The 22,981-nt window shown below is 37.5% G+C and overlaps 1 protein-coding gene across 2 annotated transcripts in view; it reads left to right on the top strand.

The window, feature by feature from the left end:
* Positions 1–509: 509 nt before the first annotated feature.
* Positions 510–22,981, top strand: part of LOC127663372 (protein transport protein Sec24B-like) — a 37,481-nt gene continuing 15,009 nt past the window's right edge. The window contains exons 1-9 of one of the 2 annotated variants that reach the window (XM_052154927.1): positions 510–751; positions 3,004–3,666; positions 8,057–8,194; positions 9,268–9,369; positions 17,820–17,903; positions 18,002–18,162; positions 18,248–18,432; positions 18,572–18,674; positions 21,707–21,833. In XM_052154927.1, coding sequence (XP_052010887.1) covers positions 655–751; positions 3,004–3,666; positions 8,057–8,194; positions 9,268–9,369; positions 17,820–17,903; positions 18,002–18,162; positions 18,248–18,432; positions 18,572–18,674; positions 21,707–21,833 — 1,660 coding nt within the window. In that variant the 5' untranslated portion in view covers positions 510–654. The remainder of the gene's footprint in view (positions 752–3,003; positions 3,667–8,056; positions 8,195–9,267; positions 9,370–17,819; positions 17,904–18,001; positions 18,163–18,247; positions 18,433–18,571; positions 18,675–21,706; positions 21,834–22,981) is intronic. The other variant, XM_052154928.1, reaches the window with a different exon arrangement.

The following is a 22,981-nucleotide window of genomic DNA, read 5'->3' as shown; positions in this document are numbered from 1 at the left end:
GGATGTAGAATGGAAGTCCCGCCTTTACATTTAAAAGAGCCAATCACCTTTTAGAGACAGATATCACCTAATCAACTCCACAACGCGCATGCGCATTCGTTATTCGAGCCGGTAAAATCCGTTTTTTAACTTAATACGAGGTAAAGTATCACAATTTATGATTCCAGTATTGTCAGATTTTATTGCTGATTTGAAATATGTTCTTTTATTGTAATCTTGACCAACAGTTTTTGAGATGTTGGTCTTTATCCATTCAAGTAGATAGTAGCTGCAGTGGCACGACGGGAAATAACCTCCCGAGAGCGTTCCTTGACTTGCTTGAATAACTTGGGTTAAACCCAGATTTATTCTTCTTATTTTTTTGTATACATTTATAACTAAATATGTATACTAAACCCAGATTATCAGTAAAAACGTAATGATACATTACCCTCATTTGAACTGGATATTATCCTCTCTATCTTTTTTATATGCATGTGTAAACTTTTATTTTGAAAGGCTGCCATTGATCTGGTCCTTCTGTCGCGAGCTTCACTGTTGATCTCTGGATGTAGCGGCCCGTGATCAATCCGTCAGTCAGAACCTCCGCTCAGCTGCGGGTTGATGGATACCCACAACTGGTGACAGCGTCATTTGCTTTGGGCTCGGATAGAGATGTCCACACCGGGTTATACCAATCCGAACTCGTCCGTGAATAATTACGGCATGAACGCGACGCAGAATGGAGGCGGAGCGGCATCCTGTCACAATGGTGGGGAATTAAAGCAAAGAGATCAGAGTTTGAGGCTAAGTGCTGAAATCACATTCAAATACAGGATACAGATGCCAAAATAACAGGCTACATGCTAAGCTATTATGCTAACGGCTAAAATCACATTTAAATCCAATTGAAATGCTAAGTGCTAAGATAACCGGTTGCAGGCCCAAGCTAAATCACATCTGTGTCTCTGGGGTGAAGACTTCGACCTTAAAGGCTCTAAATATAAAATCAATATATATATTCCTCTCATTTAAAACATGCAGCGACTGTTGGTGTATTTTAATTACTATTAATGTAAACAACAACTGTAGTCAGTCTAATGCACCTGCTGCGATTAGATCAGTTGTTTTTATTCTGATTTTTAAGGGTTAATGGTGCGTGTGATTGATCCTATCCGGGGTTTTCATGTTGTAGATCTACATTATGAACTGAAAGTGTCATATTAGTTAATATGTGACTATGTGGATCGCAGTGGTGCTCAGATCACCGCTGTTTATTTACTGTAAACAGGATGTCCATGGGGGATGCGGGGAGAGGTACCCCCCCCCCCCCATATTTATACTATGATAAATGGAAACATATAAATGCTTTATGCTGCAATGGAAGTCAATGGGGCCAATTTTTGGAGGGATTAAAAGCAGAAATGTGAAGCTTATAATTTTATAACAGCACTTATTCTTCTGTTAAATCTCAGGTGTTACTGAGCTGTAAAGTTGTTTAAATTTGTAGATTTACAGTCGTTTTAGGGTTTGTTGACATTACATCATCATGGCAATAAAATTGTTAAGATGGCAATAACTTGACGCAGAAAATGTGAGTAAGCAATTTTATCATTCTAAAATCCTGTTAACATGTACAGGGAACCAGGCTAAAAAAAAAATGACTAAGGAGCCATTTGCTCCTAAACCGAAACATGTAGGTGCCAAATGGCTGTTTTAGTTGCCATATCACAGAATTGCTCAATTTAGATGGCTGTTTAAAAACAAGATAGAAAGCCAAAGAAAAGACAGCTGATAGCTCATTAATCAGGAGTTCAATATACAAATATATATTGTATATTTGCGTGCACAAATTTGCAGTCCCCTTTTGTCTCATAATTTAATAATGATGATAATAATAATAATAATAATATATTTTTTAAATATTATTATTGACTTTTAATTTGAAATACAACAGTAATATATTTAAATCATGCACTTTTTAAACCCTCACGCTTTTATTTTGACATTCTGATCTCTCCAGGAAGTCCTGCATGTGTGTCTGTTTGTAGGCAAGTTCACAGTTGTTTAATTCACTTCTTATTCAAATTCTGGTAAATGCATAATCTAAATGCATATTATAAGTGAATCGAACTATTGAGCATCTACATCTGAGATGTTGTTCTTGAGTAGCGCTCCAATATTCCACACCATGTGAAGGCTAAAAATAGCCGCGAGTGTGTGTAAACAGAGCAGCACCATTCACTGACACGCTGGAGCTGCGCATGTATTTTATATATTTACTTATTAAAAACAGCCTTTTGTGATTCACAGAGCTATTGCACGTCTTCAAGTGGCTTTCAATAAAATGCACGAGTCACATTAACTAATTTAATGGTGTTTTATGGTTCTTTTATGTCATTTTTTTGAGCTTGACAGTAACGAACTTGACTAACACACATTAGCGGATTTGAATCAGGCTCATCAGACCGATATCCGATCCGTCTAAAAGCTTCAGTATCATAGCCGATACCGATCCATGTATCGGTATCACGTGTGTGTTGCCTTCTTGAGCAACAGTGAATGTTTGCACTTTACACCTTGTGGAATAGTTGTGTATGAGTCCCTCAATGGTCCTAAGTATAAAAAGCTGGATCTCACATCACAAATAAATTATATTAATGTATTTAATATATTATGCATATATGTATATATAGATCTTAGTCTTTCTTTACTTTGACTAGATGGACAAAAGGACTATAAGAGTGCAAATTGAATGTAATCCCAGATGGAGTTTATTGTTCTATTCCAATCCCAATCACTAATTACAAGAAGAAAAAAAAGATTTGGTACGTAACACATGGGACAACTATTTTGAAATGTCTGCGCTCCCAGATGTGAACTCACTGACGGTGGATTCACTGAAAAAGTTTCGAATTCAAACCGCTAACTTCATCACCGCTAATGATGAAAATTCACATGTGTCATATTTGAAAAGCATTTGCATGGTGGTGTCACAAATAAATGTGATGTTGTTTTTGACAGGTCCGGCACAGACGTACCCTGCCATGTATCCAGCAACCAGCTACTACAGTTCTGCTCCACCGCAGGGTTACTCCACCATAGCGGGACACGGCGCCCCTCCGACTGGCAAAGTCTCAGTTTCAAGCACAGATGATAGTGCAGACTATTACACGAACAGCCATGCCCATACGGGAACTCTACCAGGTGCATCTCCGTGCCCAACACCACCAGGAACGCATAAGTACCCCACCTCTAATGCCCCGGGGCCCGGAGCGTCTCTCCACCACCCGGTACAGCCATTTCAGCAGGTCACGCCCTACACGATGCCAACTGGATTCTGCGGACAGCCGTATAATCACCCCCCACAGGGGCAAACTCTTGTTCAGTCTCAGCAGATGCAGCACAGCGTGGTACCGGCATCCAGCGGCAGCAACCTTGGCGCACCGCTGTACCCCATCATTTCTTACCCATCAGCTCCTGGTAGCAGTCAGTATGGCACGCTGAGATCGTCTCAAACAGCTGCTGGACAGCCACCCGTTCCCACGTTAATGCAACCACCGCCCACCCAGAGTTCTTCGCAACAGTATCCTCAAGGGAACGGGGCCACACCCACACCAGCTCATCAAGGATACGGAGCCGCGCCTCTCAGCCAAACAGCCACTGTCAACGGCCAATCAAATGCAGGTTTGTATTGAGGTTATTTTCATTGGATTTATGCTTAGATGTGAACTGTAGATACAATACGTGTTGCAATACATCTGTCATTAAAACATTGTGATGCGTCACAATATTTACTGAATATTCTGAATGAATGCATCTTTTGTACTCATAAGACATATTATCCTCTATTTACTGTAAATTGTGCCTGTGGTTTTGGGTTTTGTGACTTTGAAGGTGCGGACTGGACTCTATTTTGCATGCTAATACAACCTGATCATCTTGTAATATTAAACCACCTTTTTATTAAGTAATAGTGTCAGCTATTTGTTTTGTATTTTCTAACTTTTCTAATTTAGGTTTAATTTAGAAGGCCAAATCTAGCAAACTTTGAATTTATTTTTAAATGTTTAAATTATTTAATGTTTATTTATATCATTGTATTTTGTGTTATAAATGTGCAAGATCAGTTTCAAGGAAATTATTAGAGGTAGCCCGATATGTTTTACTGATTAATTGGTCAAGATAGTTGCTTTTTGGAACTATCGTTATCAGCAAAAATTACCGATAGTTTTTATTAGGGCCCGAGCACCGATGGTGCAACTATGTGCGCTTTATGCTACGTTTCACCTACACGTACAAAAATGGATAAACGTGTAACATGCCAATACCTACCTCTTGGACCCATGCCCTAAACTCAACAGGAAGTCAGCCATTTTTATTTTTATCTTCAATTTTAGCTCAGTTTTTGCCATTTCCAGGCCTCATACTTTAACAAACTCCTCCTAGAGATTTTATCAGATCGACTTCATATTTGGTTATTATAATCTAAAGGCCTTGGTGATGCTAAATTGCAAAGCTTTTGAGTTTCCTTTGAAGGCCGTGTCCGCCTGACAAATTTCGATGTTTCGCCATGAAGTTGTTATAACTCAAACATAAAATGTCCAATCTGCTCCAAACTTCACATGTTTTATAAGAGTCTCGGCCTGAACACTTCTATATGCCAATATTCAGTTATAGTCATAGCGCCACCTACTGGCAACAGGAAAGTACATGTTTTACACTGTGGTACACTCTTAACATTTAAGTGCTAAAAAATGCTAAAATAAATTGGGGGGAAATTCCCCTGGCACAGCAGCACCAACGTGCACCAGGGTGCGAGGGCCCGTTCATTGCTGCTTGCAGCTTTAATTATTATTATTATTATTATTCCTCTTTGGCTGGAACTGGAGGAAGTCTACAGCATAACAGTGGCCTCTATAGGTGAAATAAAACCATCATTGACACATCGTGGTGATTTGCTGTATCTAAATCTTTCATAATTGACAATATTCATCCATATTTTTTGTCCTCACTTTAATACATATTTTGTTATTTAGTTAGATAATCAAGTGTTCAAAAATAGCGTATACATTCTGTTTCCAGCTTCAAATCTTGAATGATTGTAAATCTTATTCCTCAGTAAACTAATCTGGTGAGATACACACAAAACCCTTCATCTGGTGAATATTTAGGCTATAAAAAGCTTAATTTGGTTAATTGTTATTATGGCACATTGTAGCGGGCCAAGTCTCTAAAAATTTCAAAATAAGAGTCCTGGTGTGTTTCGGGTTTGTTAATATGAACAAGTCCTGCGTTATCCTCCAAATATATTTTCTTCTGGTTATTACTGGGATTTTAGTTGCTTAATAAACTGCATCTGGGATTCATTTTGGACTGTTGAAGCTATGTGAAGGTATGTCTGTGCCCGTCATAGTTTCTATGAATTGATTTTTAAAAACTGCTGATTAATCAGTTAACAGCCTGTCCTACTACCTTAGTTATCGAAATGGTCCCAGTTCAATAAAAGTTCAGCTCAATCGACAACATTTCCCCCCATTAAAGTGGTCATATTTTTTAGACATTTACGTATTTTAGTTTTTACAGCTTAAATTACTGTCATATTAATGTTAAACATTTTAAATAGAATTAATAATACAAATATTAATTAAAAATGAGGATATCTGGAGCAGATACAAAGTTTTCTCTCTCGCGGCGCACGCATGGAAATGTCCTCTCTCTAGACAAGAAAACTCTGCAAAGTTGTTATGAAATCACTTGGTGATGGTGCGGGAATCAGATTTCCAAACGTTTGAAAGTCCCTATGGATGCTTTCACATTAAAGTCTTCTTTACATCTGTGCATGCTTGTATGTTATGTTTCTGCTGGTCAGGCTTTTTCAAGCACAGGACCATGTCGACGTGTTAATTTTACTCATCAAAAAATGTACGCTTTTGAGTAAGTATCTTAGCCTATTTATTTCTATCCTATAGCTACTTTTTTTTTATTACATCATAACTGTTATTGTTTAATGTTAGTTACCGAACAGCTGTCATATTAGATCAATGGCTAATGCACAACTGCATGTTGTGAAATATACGCAACTTTTCAGCGCATTTTATTTCTCTCTCGTAGATTTGGCTTAGCCTACCTGTTAATTATTTTCAACAATGTCCTGACCGTTTTGAACAGGCTATTAGAGTTGCGCTATTAGTCCTGCACTTTTCATGCAATCGTTTTCAATAAATATGCCTGTTAAATATTTGCTAATGTTGATTCAGTGAATGCGTGCCATGTTGTATATTTAATGTATAATAATGATAATGCAAGGTGAGCACACGTCGCAGATAAATGCCCCTTTTCAGTGGAAAGAGATTTAACTTTGCATTTAGTGTTTTTTTATTTTTATTTACATTTAAACATCAGTCAGAAATTAGTCATTCAGCACATCCCTTGTTAATACACATAATGTTTACATTTTGTGGTTATACTTTTGAAACCGTAAGTAGGGATGTGCCGATATTATTAACTCAATATCAGCAGTTTATTTCAGTTTTATCAACAAAATTGTGTTTAAAATATATACATTCAAAATGTAATTAAATGAATGTATAACAATTAATTTCCAACATGAAATTGTATTATATTTATCAAATGAAGTGATTTTTTACAGAACCTCACAGCACAATCCTAAATACAACATTGGAGTTATTTTTGTCAATTAAAGTGCTGAATAATAGAGCATCACAGATGTGAGGTACTGCTGAACCCTTGTGCCACATTAAAAATAAAACACTCTCAGTACCTTAGAGGACAAAAATGTCCATGTCAACAAACTGCCATAAAAGTATTAAATATTAATATTATTTTCCACTTTCACTGACTATGTTTACATAATGCCACTGTTGTTTTTACACACACACACACACACACACACACAAATTTCTCAATGCACACATACAAAACACCCACACAATTTTAGCTGCATCATTTATTCAATTGGCCTGCTGTGCTCTATAATACAGCAAACAGAAAATCGGAAAAAAGAATGTATTTGCTCCATAGGCTAAATATGAGAAAAATGGCGCCATCTTGTGGAAAATATATGTAAAAAAGCATTGACTAAATTTTTAAGCCAGGGCTCTGGAATGAAAGCATAATATCCTAAAATTCATGATTTTATGCTTTAATGGCACTGGGATCAAATATTGCCGCTTTAATGGGTTTCAATGGGGACATTTTTGTCCTGAAAGTCCTGAGTGTATTTTGTGTACACAGAAATATAAAAATTCCCCCCCAAAATGTATGCGGTTGGCATTAACACAGACAAAATGATCGAAAAACTCAAATGTGAAGGCCGCACAAGGGTTAAATATGATACAGTTACTACTATTAGTATAACAGTGCATATTACATAACTATACAGTAGTGATTATTTCTGTCATACTTTTTTCATTTAATTTGAGCTTTTATTTTGAAGTGTTTGTTGTTAGACCAAGGAACTCTGACGTTGGCAGATTCCCAATCCGGAAAAGCAGGTCGCTTCATGAATCACAGTGAATATTATTATTAGATTATATTTATCTCATTAAATTGCATCTTTTTCTGTTAAATAATCTCACTAGGACATGACGTGATTTTAATCTGTGCGCTGAATGTTTATGTAATGACATTCGCACATCAGATGGTATCGGAGCATTTTATGAGTATGTGTACAAGTACACGAGCGCCGTATCGGACCCGATTCCGATGCCAGTAGCGGTATTTGTGCATACCTTACAGTAAGTATTTTAATGTTTATGTATTGGCCCCATTCACTTCCATTGTAAGTGTGATTTTTAGTTAAAAAAGCAAGGGACTAATTGGAATGATTTTATGTGGTAATCCACATTATGCCACAAATGCTGTCGATTGAACATGACCTGTATTGAACCCAAACATTTCTTTAATTAGCACATAAATATAAAATATTGAAACAATGATCTGAAGTCAGAAAAAAGATTGTGATTTATTGATATCTGATGGTATCAGCACAGCCTTAGTAAAAAACATTGTAACAGACTGATATCGATATTCTTTATGTTTTATGTATTTCTAGTTCAACAACACTATGACCAAAATCCCATGAGCCAGTATTACGCCAGTGCCCCTCCCATCTCAGAGGCCCCTGATAGAGAGAGGGCACCCTCAGGAACCCCCAACACTTCTGTGCATTCCTCACCAGGACACCATCCAGGTACAAATGATCCAGTTCCACAGGTCACCACGTACTTTCATTTGTGATTGCCATTTGATTGCTTGCTGTGGTTGTGTTTCCTTTATTTAGACAGATGATTTGATGCGCGTGTGTGTGTGCGCGCGAGTGTGTGCGTGTGACAGATGATTTGATGCGGGCGTGTGTGTGTGCGTGCAAGTGAGTGCGTGCGTGCGTGCGAGTGAGTGTGTGCGTGTGCGTGTGTGTGTGCGTGTGTGCGTGCGTGTGAGTGCTTGCGTGTGAGAGTGCGCGTGCATGAGCGTGCGTGCATGAGAGAGTGTGTGTTTGTGTGTGTGTGTGTGTGTGCGGTTAACCATACAAACCCATCTAGAATATGCTGAATATCATATTTCACCACAAAAAAGAAAAAGTTCCTAATAAGAAATTATATCCAATGATATCCCTCTTTAATACGCAAAAGCAAATATAAATTCGCCATTTATAGAATAATTCCCTCTAAAGCTGCGTTCACACTGCCAGCGACACGCAGCGACATAACGACCTCATCTCATTAATTTTCAATGAGAGCTGGCGACTTCCGGCAACGCGTGTCCAGCGACGTGACAAAGCTGAGAAATTACATTCTAAGCTTTTAAAGACAATTCAACTTATGACATAAATGCGTTATGACATTTTAAAGACAATAAAGGAAATCCTCCTCAATTCTCTCATTCACTTCATTTTCTTTACGCAAGATATCAAGTTTTTTACTTGTGATATTTGAGGTGAAATATGACCATGCTTTCATGAGATCCTCTTTGCTGCTCAGATCCATAACAGGTCTTACTCATGTCTGTTTTGGTGTCATTTCAGATTTATTCTGTCTCTATAGTCTTTATCATTTATTTCTCATGTCCACTAATTCTGTTCTGCACATTCTTCACACTCGTTCATCTTTCTTTGCATATTCTTTCTCACGGTCATGTTGTTTTGCCGCCCTCATGTGCGATATGGGCACTGAATCCCAGTTCTGTTCACTCCCTCTCTTCTGTACTCAAACCCGTCTGTCTCTCTCTCTCTCTCTCTCTCTCTCTCTGATGGTTGGTGTATTTCAGGGCTGCTGTACGGTGACCACAGGGTGAATAACGCTGTTAGCTCGACTGCAGGTGATCGCTCCTCATCCAGTTCTGACCATGAGGAAGAGGATGAGGAAGCAGGTCTGCTTTCGCTTTTATTTCTCCACCCACCTCTGTTCCTCACTTTGACATTCCTTCATCCTTCCATCCCAGAATTCTGCCTTGTTCCATCCCTCCATCTCCCTTATTTAAAATGATTAATGAAAGCACACTTCCTGCTGTCTCGAACAACTTCCTGCATTTACTGCTTCTTCCCAGTTCTTCATTTACTTATGAACTCTACACATGAACACACACACACACACACACACACACACACACACTTGTGTGTATTCACCTTGCCTAAAACATTCTGCGCAGTGTATACTGCATACAGTTTTTTACGGGCTAAATATTTGCAGTCTGATTTTGGTGCGAGCCATCACGGAATTACTCTCAACAATGATCTGCTCTGTATCTCTGGAGTGCATGTGTCGTACACGCGGGCTATAGCATCGCAGACCACAAAACGGATGCGGTCCATCTGAATTCTAGTGAGAATTTCTTTGTTTAAAGTGCAATACAGATAAATAATCTGTCGAATCTAAAAAAGGTCATTTTTATTAATACTGTAGCGGTTATATTTCAAGTTTCTCAGTGTGTTTAACCTACTATTTGTTTTCTATAAATTCTATTATTCATTATTATTGTTATTATTGTAGAAAGACTAGCTACAATGACCTTACCACAGTAATGAGGAGCCATCTGTGGATATACTATAAAAAATAGTGCAAGTATTTGACCATTATTACTACAGCTATCTGGGCTTCTGGAGCCCTTTATGTGTCAAAAGCTCACAGTTCATAAACACACATGACGAGGCGAATATGAACAACCCATATATGATGATTCTGGGGAGGTTTAAGGTGTTCCTCCACTGATGCGTGTTTGTGAATGTGTGCAATAGCAGTCCTAGGGGAAACACTGGCATACTTTTTGAAAAATGTGAAACTGTATGCTGTGTACTATTAAAAAATAACATTAAGCAGTATGCCATTTACATTTATTTTATTTTATTTTATTTATTTATTTTAGATATGTGAAACACTATGCTGTACGATTTTTAAAAATGTATTTTGCAGTATACAATTATTTAAAAACAAAAAAGTCAATACTTTGCTGTATTCATTTTATTGTATTAAGCAGTATGCACAAATGTAGTATGCAGAATACATTTTAAATATGTGGCACAGTATGCAGTGTACTTTAAAACGAACAGTGTGCAGTATACCATCTTTTTTTATGTCACTATACAGAATACTATTTTTTAGAATTTATTTATCATGCATACTTTTTAAATATGGGAACACAGTATTTGCAATATACTTAAAATAAATGTAGTGCATTATACTTTTTTAAATGTGTCAAACAGTATGCAGTAGTGTTTTTAGTTTTTTTAGAATATACTGTATTTAGTATGCATACATTTTAAATGTGGGACACAGTATATGCAGTATACTTAAAATAAATTGAATGCATTATACTTTTTTTTTTTATGTGTCACGTGACAGTATGTGGTGTCCTTTATGAACAGTGAACATTGCTGTATACTCGTTTTTAGAATGTATTTAGTATGCATTTTTTAAATGTGGGACACGGTATGTAGTACACTTTCAAATAAATGGCAGTATAATTTACAAAAATATATTTAGTATGCATACTTTTTAAATATGTTTGACAGTATGCAGTGTACTTTAAAATCAACTGCAGTATACCACCATGTTTGTAAATGTGTCAAACCTATGCTGTATACTAATATTTTAACATATTTAGTATGCGGTATATGTTTTAAATATGTGAAGCAGTATTCAGTATACTTTAAAATAAAAATAATGCAGAATACCAATATTTAAAAAAAAAAGTCAAACATTGTGCAGTTTACTATTTTTAAATAAATTCAGTATGCATACTTTTTAAATATGTGACACAGTATTCAGTGTACTTTAAAATGGACAGTATGTGTAATGTGAAGTATACTAACATTTGTTTTTATACATATATATATATATATATATTTCAAACAATATGCAGTATACAATTTTTTTAATATATTCAGTTTTAATTATGTAATGCAGTATACTTTAACATGAATAGTGTGCAGTTTACCATCATTGTTTTTTAAATGTCAAAAACTATGCAGTAAACTTATTTTGTTTTATTTTTTATTTATATATATTTAGTTTGCAGTATACTTTTTAAATATATGAACAGTATGCGGTATACTTGCACAATAAATAGAGGCAGAATACCATTATTTAAATAAAAACAATGTCAGACACTATGCAGTATACTTTTTAATAATATATATATATATATATATATATATTGTATTCTGTATACTTCTTAAATTTGTGACACAGTATGCAATATATTTTAATTAACAGTATGCAGACAGTATACCCTCATTATGTTAAACACTATGCAGTATAACATTTTTCTAATATATTAAGCAGCCTGCACTATACTTTTTAAATATGTGAAACACTTTGCAGTATGCATCGATACAGGTTTCAAATTGCATGCATGTTCGATTCAGTGAGTGCCACCCAGTTATGAAATATATACGGTTGTTTTTGCATTTTTAATCCAGTTTTGTGGATTATTTGTCAGTTTAATCAAATAATGAGAAAAGAAAGCGATCCGTTCATTCATTATACTGGAGAACTGAAGTTGAGCGCATTATATTGTAGGATACAGTGTTCCATGAAGTCTGTTCTGGATGTATACTGTACGATTTGGCCAATATAGTAGGCTATCTATGCATAGATATTTGCATACAGTGCACTACTTGCATTCTGTGCATTTCATATGGCAAAAATAGCATTTGGTATTGAAATGCCCACTTATACGTGCACATACAACAGCCCTCTTCACACTGGCCCTAAGGGTCTGCATGTCCCCTTCTGTATTCCTCTCTTCCTCTGTTTTCTCCTTTCACAGACCAGAAGACTACAAATATGTTTTCATTCCAAACTGACAAAATGTCAATTCCAAAAAACACGATTCTCACTGAACCAGTTTTTAACGATAAAGAGAAATGTCGTTTTTTCTGCCGTACTCCTCATGCATTTCACTGGGTCTTCTGAACTGTTTGTTATGTAGATAAATGTAACTAAACATCCAAGACGTACACCCAAAACCAAAGTTTGCCTTGACCTTTAGTAGCCCTGTTTTATCTCCTGCCTTATAAAGAGGTCTTTAAACACAGTATAGGGCGTTTGTTTGTGTGAGTGTGTGTCTTTTAGAGAAACCCCTTGTGACCTATGAGTGTTATTATCATGGGCAGGTTTATATTTAGCTCCTCATGAAATGTTTTCTCATGGGAGTTTGGATGTGTCATGTCCAAGCCTGCTGCTGATTCATCACACACACACACACACACACACACACACACACACACACACACACACACACACACACACACACCAGAGGTTTCATCCTCCTCACAGATTTTCCCTGGATTTCCTGCACCCTTCATTGATGTGAGTGGGAGTGTGTGGATAACACTCGCTGTGTGTTATCAGAGGGTATGGCTTGCAGATGGTCCCAAAGGAAAAGTTCTGCCTCTTTTGCAGGTCATTCATGTCTCCTGAGGTAATGGAGCGCAGCTGTGATTGAGGTGCTTTTTAAATTTTTAAAGGAATAGTTCACCCAAAAAAAATGTATTCTCTTTTTGTACTCTCCTTATGCCTTCCCAGATGTGTATGACTTTCTTTCTTCTGCAGAACACAATGAAGATTTTTAGAAGAATATTTCAGCTCTGTTGGTCCATACAATGCAAGTGAATGGTGACCAGAACTCAGAAGTTCCAAAAAGTAAATAAAGGCAGCATAAAAGTAATTCATAAGACACCAGGGGTTTAATCCACGTCTTCTCAAGTGATCAAATCAATATTTAAGGCCTTTATAATTATAAATCTCCACGTTCACTTCCACATTCTTCTTTTGTTTTGGCGATTAGCATTCTTTGTGCATATTGCCACCAACTGGTTGGGGCTGGTAAAAGTTGAAGATTTCTAGTAAAAAAGAAAGGATTAAAATATTTATCTGTTTCTCACCCACACTTACCATGTCACTGGCTTACTTATATGCTGCCTTTATGTGTTTTTTAGAGCTTTAAAGTTCTGACCACCATTCACTTGCATTGTATGGACCTAAAGAGCTGAGATATTCTTCTAAAAATCTTAATTTGTGTTCTGCAGAAGACAGAAAGTCACACACATCTGGAATGGCATGAGGGTGAGTAAATGATGAGGGGAATTTAAATTTTTTGGTGAAATATCCCTTTAAGGCAGTTCCTCATTCAACATTACATGGCTGGAGAGAACTTAAAAAAGGCATTAAACAGTATTTGCAATGCACTTCCACAATCCAGAGTGAAATATATTAGGGCTGTACGATTGTTACAAAAATCATTATTGTTGATTATTTCCCTTGATATAGTAATTGCGATAAATTTTGATTAATAGAATTTACATTAAATACTTATTTTGGGTGGAACATCTACATGCCGTATTCTTTAAGCCGGCTACAAATCCAAAACAACCTGAGAACTGTATTCCTAAATGACTATATTGATGTTTTATGCATCAGTAAATCAAGACTATTTACTTTAATGGTCAACTTTACATTTGGCTCTCTTAGAAGTATATAAAAAAGGTTGTGATTCAATCTCTAATTGTTTAAAATGATCAACCACTGAAAAACATATGTTAAAAATTAAATGGAGATTTGTTTACCTAACATGTCTAGACCTATATAGACTGCTATAATTGACACTATTCATGATTACTTAATTGTGGCAGCTGTAATTGTGATCTTGATTATTTATTCGATTAGTTGTGCAGCCCATATACACACACACACACACACACACACACACACACACACACACACACACAGTTGAAATCAGAAGTTTACATACACTTATGTTGAAGTCATTAAAAGCAAAAGCATTAGCAAACTATAGTTTTGGCAAGTCGTTTAGGACATCTACTTTGTGCATGACAAGAGTACGTTTTCCAGCAATTGTTTACAGACCGATTGTTTCACTTTTAATTGACTATATCACAATTCCAGTGTGGTCAGAAGTTTACATACACCTAAGTGAACTGTGACTTTAAGCAGCTTTTAATGTCGAGCCTTTAGACAATTAGCCAATTAGCTACTGATTTGAGGTGTACCTGTGGATGTATTTTAAGGCCTACATTCAAACTCAGTGCCTCTTGAGTTTGCTTGACATCATGGGAAAATCAAAAGATATCAGCCAAAAAAGAAATTGTGGACCTCTACAAGTCTGGTTCATCCTTGGGAACAATTTTCAAACACCTGAAGGTACCACGTTCATCTGTACAAACAATAGTACACAAGTATAAACACCATGGGACCACACAGCCATCATACCGCTCAGGAAGGACGACACATTCGGTCTCCTAGAGATGAACGTAGTTTGGTGCAAAAACTGCAAATCAATCCCAGAACAACAGCAAAGGACCTTGTGAAGATGCTGGAGAATACAAGTAGACAAGTATCTATATCCACAGTAAAACAAGTCCTATATCGTCATAATGTGACAGTCTAATCAGCAAGGAAGGAGCCATTGCATCTCAACTGTGAAGCATGGGGGGCAGCATCATGTTGTGGGGGTGCTTTGCTGCAGGAGGGACTGATGCACTTCACAAAATTGATGGCATCATGAGGAAGGAAAATGATGTGGATATATTGAAGCAACGTCTCAAGATATCAGCCAGGAAGTTAAAGCTCGGTCGCAAATGAGTCTTCCAAATGGGCAATGACCCCAAGCTTAACTCTGAAGTTGTGGCAAAATGGCTTAAGGACGATAAAGTCAAGGTATAGGAGTGGCCATCACAAAGCCCGGACCTCAATCTGATAGATAATTTTGGGCAGAATATTTTCTATGATTAAATGTCAGGAATTGTGAAAACTGAGTTTAAATGTATTGGGCTAAGGTGTATGTAAACGTCTGACTAATTCAGACCTGCATTTTCTGCTAGTTTCAGAGAATGTGCTTTAATTTGTCCATTTTGTTTTGGTGCCTACCGCTGATCCAGTGAGATAAACGATTGAAAACGGGATAACAGGAGCTAAGCCAATCACCGTCTCTCTCTCTGTGATTAGTGTTCGGTTAAGCTCTGCTGAGGTTTATTACTCCGTCTTCTCCACTTAGTGTACGTCTGGTGATTCCTCAACCAAACTGGAATCAAACTCCCTTTAAGTGGATTTTAAAATGTGTAACAGAATAACACAACAATTGTCCCTGACCTTAAAAGTGGACTCATTTAATACCTTATAGTTGTGACTAGGTTTTATTCTACTTTCTATTCTCAGATTACTTCGAATTATGGCAAAACCCCTCAAAAATCCTGATGCACTTTGCATTTACAATGCACTATAAACTTAAAGTGAATGGCATCTCTGGAGGATGTTTTGAGTGTTTTTTAATGTAATAAAAGTTTTTGCATTTAAGAGCTGTGAGTTCATTTGGTGCATTCATACAAGTCAAAATACTTGTGAACCAATTAAGGGGTCGGATTCACGAAACATTCTTAAGAATAAAATTCCTCAACTATAATTTTATTCTTATTTTCTGACTAAAGAACATTTTTAAGAATATTGGTAACACTTTACAAAAATGTTCCATTTGTTAACATTAGTTAATGCACTATGAACTAACAATAAACAATTGTATTTTAAACTGACATGAACAAAAATGAATAAGTGCTTAAAATATATATATATATATATATATATATATATATATATATATATATATATATATTATATATATATATATATATATATAGTATATAGTATATTGTTTGTTCATGATACTTTTTGTGAAGTGTTACCAGAATATTTTGCATTCCAGATTGTTTTCCTGGTTATTTATATTCTGATATATTTTCTTCATGAATTACACTTTAAGCATTCTTGGTTGTTTCTTCAACTTCAGGGCGATTGTTTTTTGTTTTGTTTTGTTTTTTCTCCCCAATTTGGAATTCCCAATGCGCTCTAAATCCTCGTGGTGGTGTAGTGACTCACCTCAATCCAGGTGGCATAGGACGAGCCTCGGTTGCCTCTTGAGACCGTCAGTCTGCGCATCTTATCACATGGCTTTTTGAGCGTGTTACTGCGGACACAGAGCGTGTGGAGGGCCACGCCATTCTCCACGGCACCCACACACAACGCGTCCTCCGAGAGCGAACCACATTATAGTGACCATGAGGAGGTTACCCCATTTGATTCTACCCTCCCTAGCAACCGGGTCAATTTGGTTGCTTAGGAGACCTGGCTGCACTCAGTCACTCAGCACGCCCTGATGTTGAACTTGTGACTCCAGGGGTGATAGTCAGCGTATTTGCTCGCTGAGCTTCCCAGGGCGATTTCATGTTTGATTTTTGAAATTTTATTCTTTCTGTTACATGAAGGTCTCATTAAAATTGATTTGAAAACTTTTAACCAGGTTTACCTCCGTTTATTTTTGGTTCTTTTCAAATAGAGGTTTACCGAGAGTGGATTTTGCCGATACCATTAACTAAGGTGGTGAGAATGGCCGATAACAATTAATCTGCCGAGTTTTTAAAATCCAATTTTATAATGTCCAAAAGAAAATCTTATTCTTTCCTTACTATGACGGGCACAGACAAAGAGTCCAATATGAAGATTTGGTGCATAATTTGGGACTTTTAAGGATAAATAAGCTCGAAATTCAATTTCTTCATATTTTGAAATGAAGAAATTATGAAAAAACTGTCGGCACAGATTTTTGCCGGTAACGTTAGTTCCAAAAATCAACTATCGGCACCGATTAATCGGTTAAACCGATATATTGGTCTACCCCTATTTCCAAACACCTTTTTATGCATTGATCTGACTGTTATATCCTTGTTCCAGAACCAGCCTTTCAACATGAAACTATTACATCTATTACATCCAATTTAAAACTACAAATTATATATATTTTTTAAACCATAATAATCTAATCCAAGAGTGAAATTGACAAACAATTTCAATATTTATTGTGGAAGTGAAGGTGGAGAAAACAACACAATAATAAATGAAGTTAAATGACAAATCTCCTGTGATGTATGTGACACACACTGTTGGACATTTTTAGGAGACAAATTAAATAAACTAGCGAGAGGGACAAAAATTAAAATCCACGGTGTTACAATTGCCCAAAGTTGAAGAAAACACTCTCTTGCGAACATCTTATAATTTACCCAAAGATTTTTCTGAATCTGGCTTCAGACCCCTGAAACGTACAAAGTAGATTTACCTACATGTCTTGTCAGAGTATTGGACTGTGTTCTGTGAGTTTTTGGGTGAGAAGTCTCTTTGAACATGGACACGTTCTTACGATTTAATTCAAATAAGTTTCTATAGTTTCTGATATTGTGAATAAATGACGTGTGCAGAAATACGAAAACAATCATAATCAGCAGCTCCCTCATTTTACATAAAATCTCACAGGTGGAGAAAGCTCATCCACAACTACAGGCAGTGCCTCTCCGGTTCCCAACAGCTATGAGTCTCTGGAGGGCGGCGGTTACACAGGTACACCCTCACAACACATGCTGTGACATCAGAGTGCCAGATCTACACATTAATGATTTGCAGACACTTATTCATTCCATCTTTCCTTCTTTCGTCAGATCTCTCAGCTACTCCTACTGGCGTTCCCCCCAAACAGGCCCCGCCCTTCGGCTACAACTATCCAACCATGCATCCTGCTTACCAACAAAACCCCACCTCCAGAACAGACTCCTCCCCCTCTCATGGAGGTAACCCACCAGGATACCAGCAGTACTCGCAGGTACCGACACTGGTGCAAGATTGTGATGCTTCTTCGAAATAATTTTTTTAAACTGGACGTGTTGCCTTCCTGTTTGTGTTTGCAGCCGTTCCCGTCTCTCTCCAAGCTGTCGTCAGCATTGGGCGGTCTCAGTAGTGTTCCTGACCTGGAGGTGGAAACCTTGAGACCTGTGAATCTACTCCAAGAGAGAAACATCCTTCCAACCAAATGCACACCTCCACCAGAGCCCAACCTGAGCAACGACCTCCGCAAAGTCAACTGCAGCCCCGAGTAAGACAGCAGAGAGATGACGCATGTCTGTTTGTGGTTTGACACCACAGGTGCACGTATGAAGACAGCGCTGCTTTGTTTTAGATGTCATTGCCATGAGTTTAACCATTTTCTTTCATTCTTTCTCTTTCCCTTTCAGCACGTTCCGCTGTACTCTCACTAACATTCCCCAGACTCAAGCTCTGTTGAATAAAGCTCGCCTGCCTCTTGGATTACTGCTGCATCCCTTTAGAGATTTAACGGTAAATGAGTAGGTTGTACTGTGTAGATGTACTCTCACATTAGCAATTCAAAAATGGCTCTTTCGAAAATCATCATTGTTATGACATCACAATGACATATTGACATATCGACAGCTATTTAGTGTTTAAGGTGGCCGGCCCGGATTTACAACAGAGTGAACTACACCAAAGGTTAGCCAACAGTATCAGGACATTTACATATACAGTCATGGCCAAAAGTATTGGCAGTGACATAAATTTTGTGTTTTGACAAATTTTCTGCTTCAGTTGTTGTGGTGTTGATTCACATTGTTTCTAGATTATTGTGCAGAGTGATCAGATGCATTTTAAATCATTGCAAAAAGCTTCATTGGCCAAAAACAAATTTACTTTATCACAAAAACACAAATTTCACTGATTTTTGGCCCCGGCACAAAATGACCAGCTAACGTCATTTCACTAATCATATCAGCAGCACATGGGAAAGTGTGAATGAGTACTAGTCAGGTGAAATCACTTGATCATTCTGATTGGATTATAAGAGCAGACTGATTGTTATAAAAGGAGGGAAGACATGCTTCCAATCATTGTGTTCTGGTTAGCAATGGTTACCTCTAAAGAAAGATGTGCAGCCATCATCGCTTTGCATCAAAATGGCCTCACATGGAAGGAAATTGCTGCAAAGAATATTGCACCCAAAAGAACCATTTACCGGATCATCAACAAATTCATGGAAAGAGGTGCAACGGCAGTGAAGAAGACTTCAGGACATCCCAGATTGTCCAGCAAGCACCAGGACCGTCTCCTCCTGATGAGTCAGCTACGGGATCATGTCACCACAAGTGCAGAGCTTGCTCAATATTGGCAGCAGGTTGGTGTGAGTGCATCTGCACGCACAGTGAGGCGAAGACTTTTGGACAAAGGCCTGTTGTCAAGAAGGGCAGCAAAGAAGCCACTTCTCTCCAAGAAAAACATCAAGGATAGACTGAAATTCTGCAGGAAGTACAAGGATTGGACAGCAGAAAACTGGTGCAAAGATATTTTCTCTGATGAAGCCCCCTTCCGACTCTTTTGGACATCTGGAAAATCGATAGTCTAGAGAAGAAGAGCTGAACGCTACCATGAGTCCTCTGTCATGCCAACAGTGAAGCATCCTGAGACCATCCATGTGTGGGGTTTCTTTTCATCACAGGGAGTGGGCTCGCTCACAATCCTGCCCAAATACACTGCCTTGAATAAAGAATGGTATCAAAACATCCTGCAAGAGCAACTTCTCCCAACGATCCAGGAGCAATTTGGTGATGATCTGTGCATTTTCCAGCATGATGGAGCACCATGTCACAAGGCAAGAATGATAATGAAGTGTCTCGGAGATCGTTTCATTGAAATTTTGGATCTGTGGCCAGGGAACTCCCCGGGTCTTAATCCCATAGTGAACCTGTGGTCAATCCTCAAAAGCCGAGTGGACAAGCAGAAGCCCACAAATTGTGATCAACTCGAGCACTAATAAGGCAAGAACGGATCTCATCAGTCAGGATTTGGCCAAGAAGCTGATATCCAACATGCCAGAGTGAATTGCAGAGGTTATGAAGAACAACGGTCAACATTGACTTTTTGCATATATTGAGTGTTTTTGCCAATAAAAGCCTTTAAAACTCACTAAATGTGTATCATTGTTTTCCAGAATACCATAGAAACATGTGAAAAAATAATCCACAAATACTGAAGGAGCAAAATTTATGTCACTGCCAATAGTTTTGGCCACAGCTGTAGAAGGTACATTAGCAAAAACAGACCAATTAATTGCAGGGTTCAATGAGAGGGTGGAAAATGGTTGTGCAAAATGAAATTACGACTTTATTTTTGGTGCTAGAAACCTTGACAAGCATGAGTGAACTTGAAAAAAAAATAAAAAGCCCCTGTTTATGATTAAACTTAAAGGCCCAAATATACTGTACTTCTAGCGAAATCGAAGAATTAACAAATGTGACGTCATTTTGAACAAAACCCGCCCAAAAAGGTGTTTTTGAGTTATTTTCTGTGGTTTGAAACATCTTTCCAGCGTGAACTCTCTGAAGACAAGTTCAGCTCAATCGACAGCATTTGTGGCATACCATTAAAAATTCATTTTGATTCTTCCCTCAAAAATCTGTGTTACGGTGAGGCATTACAATGGAAACGAATGGGGCCAATGAATGGGGCCAATCTGTAAACATTAAAGCACTCAGGGCAGACTCATTAAGAATGAATTGCGGCTGGGAAAAAAAGTGTTTTTATTTTTAATTTTTTGCTTACTCTCTCTGCTGTGGTTTAGCACCCAATTCATTAAAATGATGCCGATAAGAACGGCGCAAACGCACCCACAATATCGCTGCTGAACACAATTTGCATGCACAATTCTGATCTTGTGGTACGATTCTGAACGCTATATTGCTGAGGATGCTCCAGACCACCTGTACAGCATCACTTTGATCCAGACACCAGGATCATCTCTTAAACATGCCAGGTTATAATGATCTTAATGCTGATATGATCGGTTGAACTATCGGTTGTTCAAAACCATCACTTTTAATTGCAGTAATAGCGCAATCTAAATTGCGGCAGGCAATTTTTGTGAATAAAGCATAATCTACAATGAGCCTAATTTACATAGAACGGGGACATTTTTGTGCGGAAAGGAACGACAATGACTTCATTTAAATACTCAAGATACAGCGTCATAGATTGCGTGTGGTTAGTGAATAAGATGCAGGTTTTTGCGCCGAAATACCACATGTAAAAGTGGCACAACTGTTTAGTGAATCGGCCCCTCACTGTTTCATAAGTATAGCCATAAGATGTAAACAATTTGCAGGTTAACATGATTTTAGCCGCATATGTTGCTTGTTAGCGCCATGAATGCAAAACGTAAACATTACACATTATCTACTGTCCTACATTATCAGTGAGTGGTAAAAAACAGATTACATTGAAATCATGATAACCCAGATATCTAAACCTCCTGTTTCTCTTTTACACTGGAGACTTTTAATCATCTGTTTCTCTCTTTGCAGCAGTTACCGGTCATCACCTCTAACACTATAGTTCGTTGCCGTTCATGTCGGACCTATATTAACCCTTTCGTTTCGTTTCTGGACCAGCGCCGGTGGAAGTGTAATCTCTGTTACAGAGTCAATGATGGTAAGAGCTCAGCAGTTGTGCTGGGGTAGTCTTTATTTGTCTTTGGTCTCACTCAGGTTAGGTGTTTGAACTGTCCCAGTTAGATTGTCCAATAAATTACCTCTTAAACTCTCCATGTGCAGGGCCAGAAGCGTGCAATATAAGTATATTGCTTAAATTGTAAAGGTCCCTTGAAACATAACTCACTCGTGTGGTATCATTTGAAAGCTTAGAAGCTGAACATTTCATAGAATACCATCACTTTTGCATTTATTTCACACAAAAAATACTAAATAAACCCTGAAAACCTCTGTGACGCAAATAAGTGCCACCTAGAGGTGATGTAGAAATGTTTTTCACATAATCCAGTGTTATATATCAGATGTCCAGAACAAAAGTGCAGTCCAGCTTGATAAACATATCATCTGCAAAACATGTTATGAACTATTGATAAAATGTTATATATGATATCTGATGAAACAGTTGGGAACATGCATGCAATCCAAAATTGACTGGATGTCTATGGTGTGAGTGCTTAGCTGCGTTAGAGCGCCACCTACATTTCCGATCTGTAAATTGTGGTGGAAGGTGATTGAGGAAAATTATTTTTACTAGTACTTCCTGCAATCTAATTGAATGCAGGGACATTTAGCAAACAGAACCAGAAAGCATGCATACAAATGTATGACAAAATATATATATATATGTGTATATGTATACAGTTGAAGTCAGAAGTTTACATACACCTCAACCAAATACATTTAAACTCAGTTTTTCACAATTCCTGACATTTAATCATAGAAAACATTCCCTGTCTAAGCTCAGTTAGGATCACTATATTTTAAGAATGTGAAATGTCAGAATAATGGTGATTTATTTCAGCTTTTATTACTTTAATCACATTCCCAGTGGGTCAGAAGTTTACATACACTTTGTTATTATTTGGTAGCATTGATGTTGCTTCAATATATCCACATAATGTTCCTTCCTCATGATGTCATCTATTTTGTAAAGTGCACCAGTCACTCCTGCAGCAAAGCCCCCCTACAACATGATGCTGCCACCCCCATGCTTCACGGTTGGGATGGTGTTCTTCAGCTTGCAAGCCTCACCCTTTTTCCTCAAACATATCGATGGTCATTATGGACAAACAGTTACATTTTTGTTTC

This window comes from Xyrauchen texanus, chromosome 23 (genome assembly GCF_025860055.1).
Source record: "Xyrauchen texanus isolate HMW12.3.18 chromosome 23, RBS_HiC_50CHRs, whole genome shotgun sequence".
Lineage (NCBI taxonomy): Eukaryota > Metazoa > Chordata > Actinopteri > Cypriniformes > Catostomidae > Xyrauchen > Xyrauchen texanus.
The sequence above is the reverse complement of the archived record's forward strand: the minus strand, read 5'-3'. Positions and strand labels throughout refer to the sequence as shown.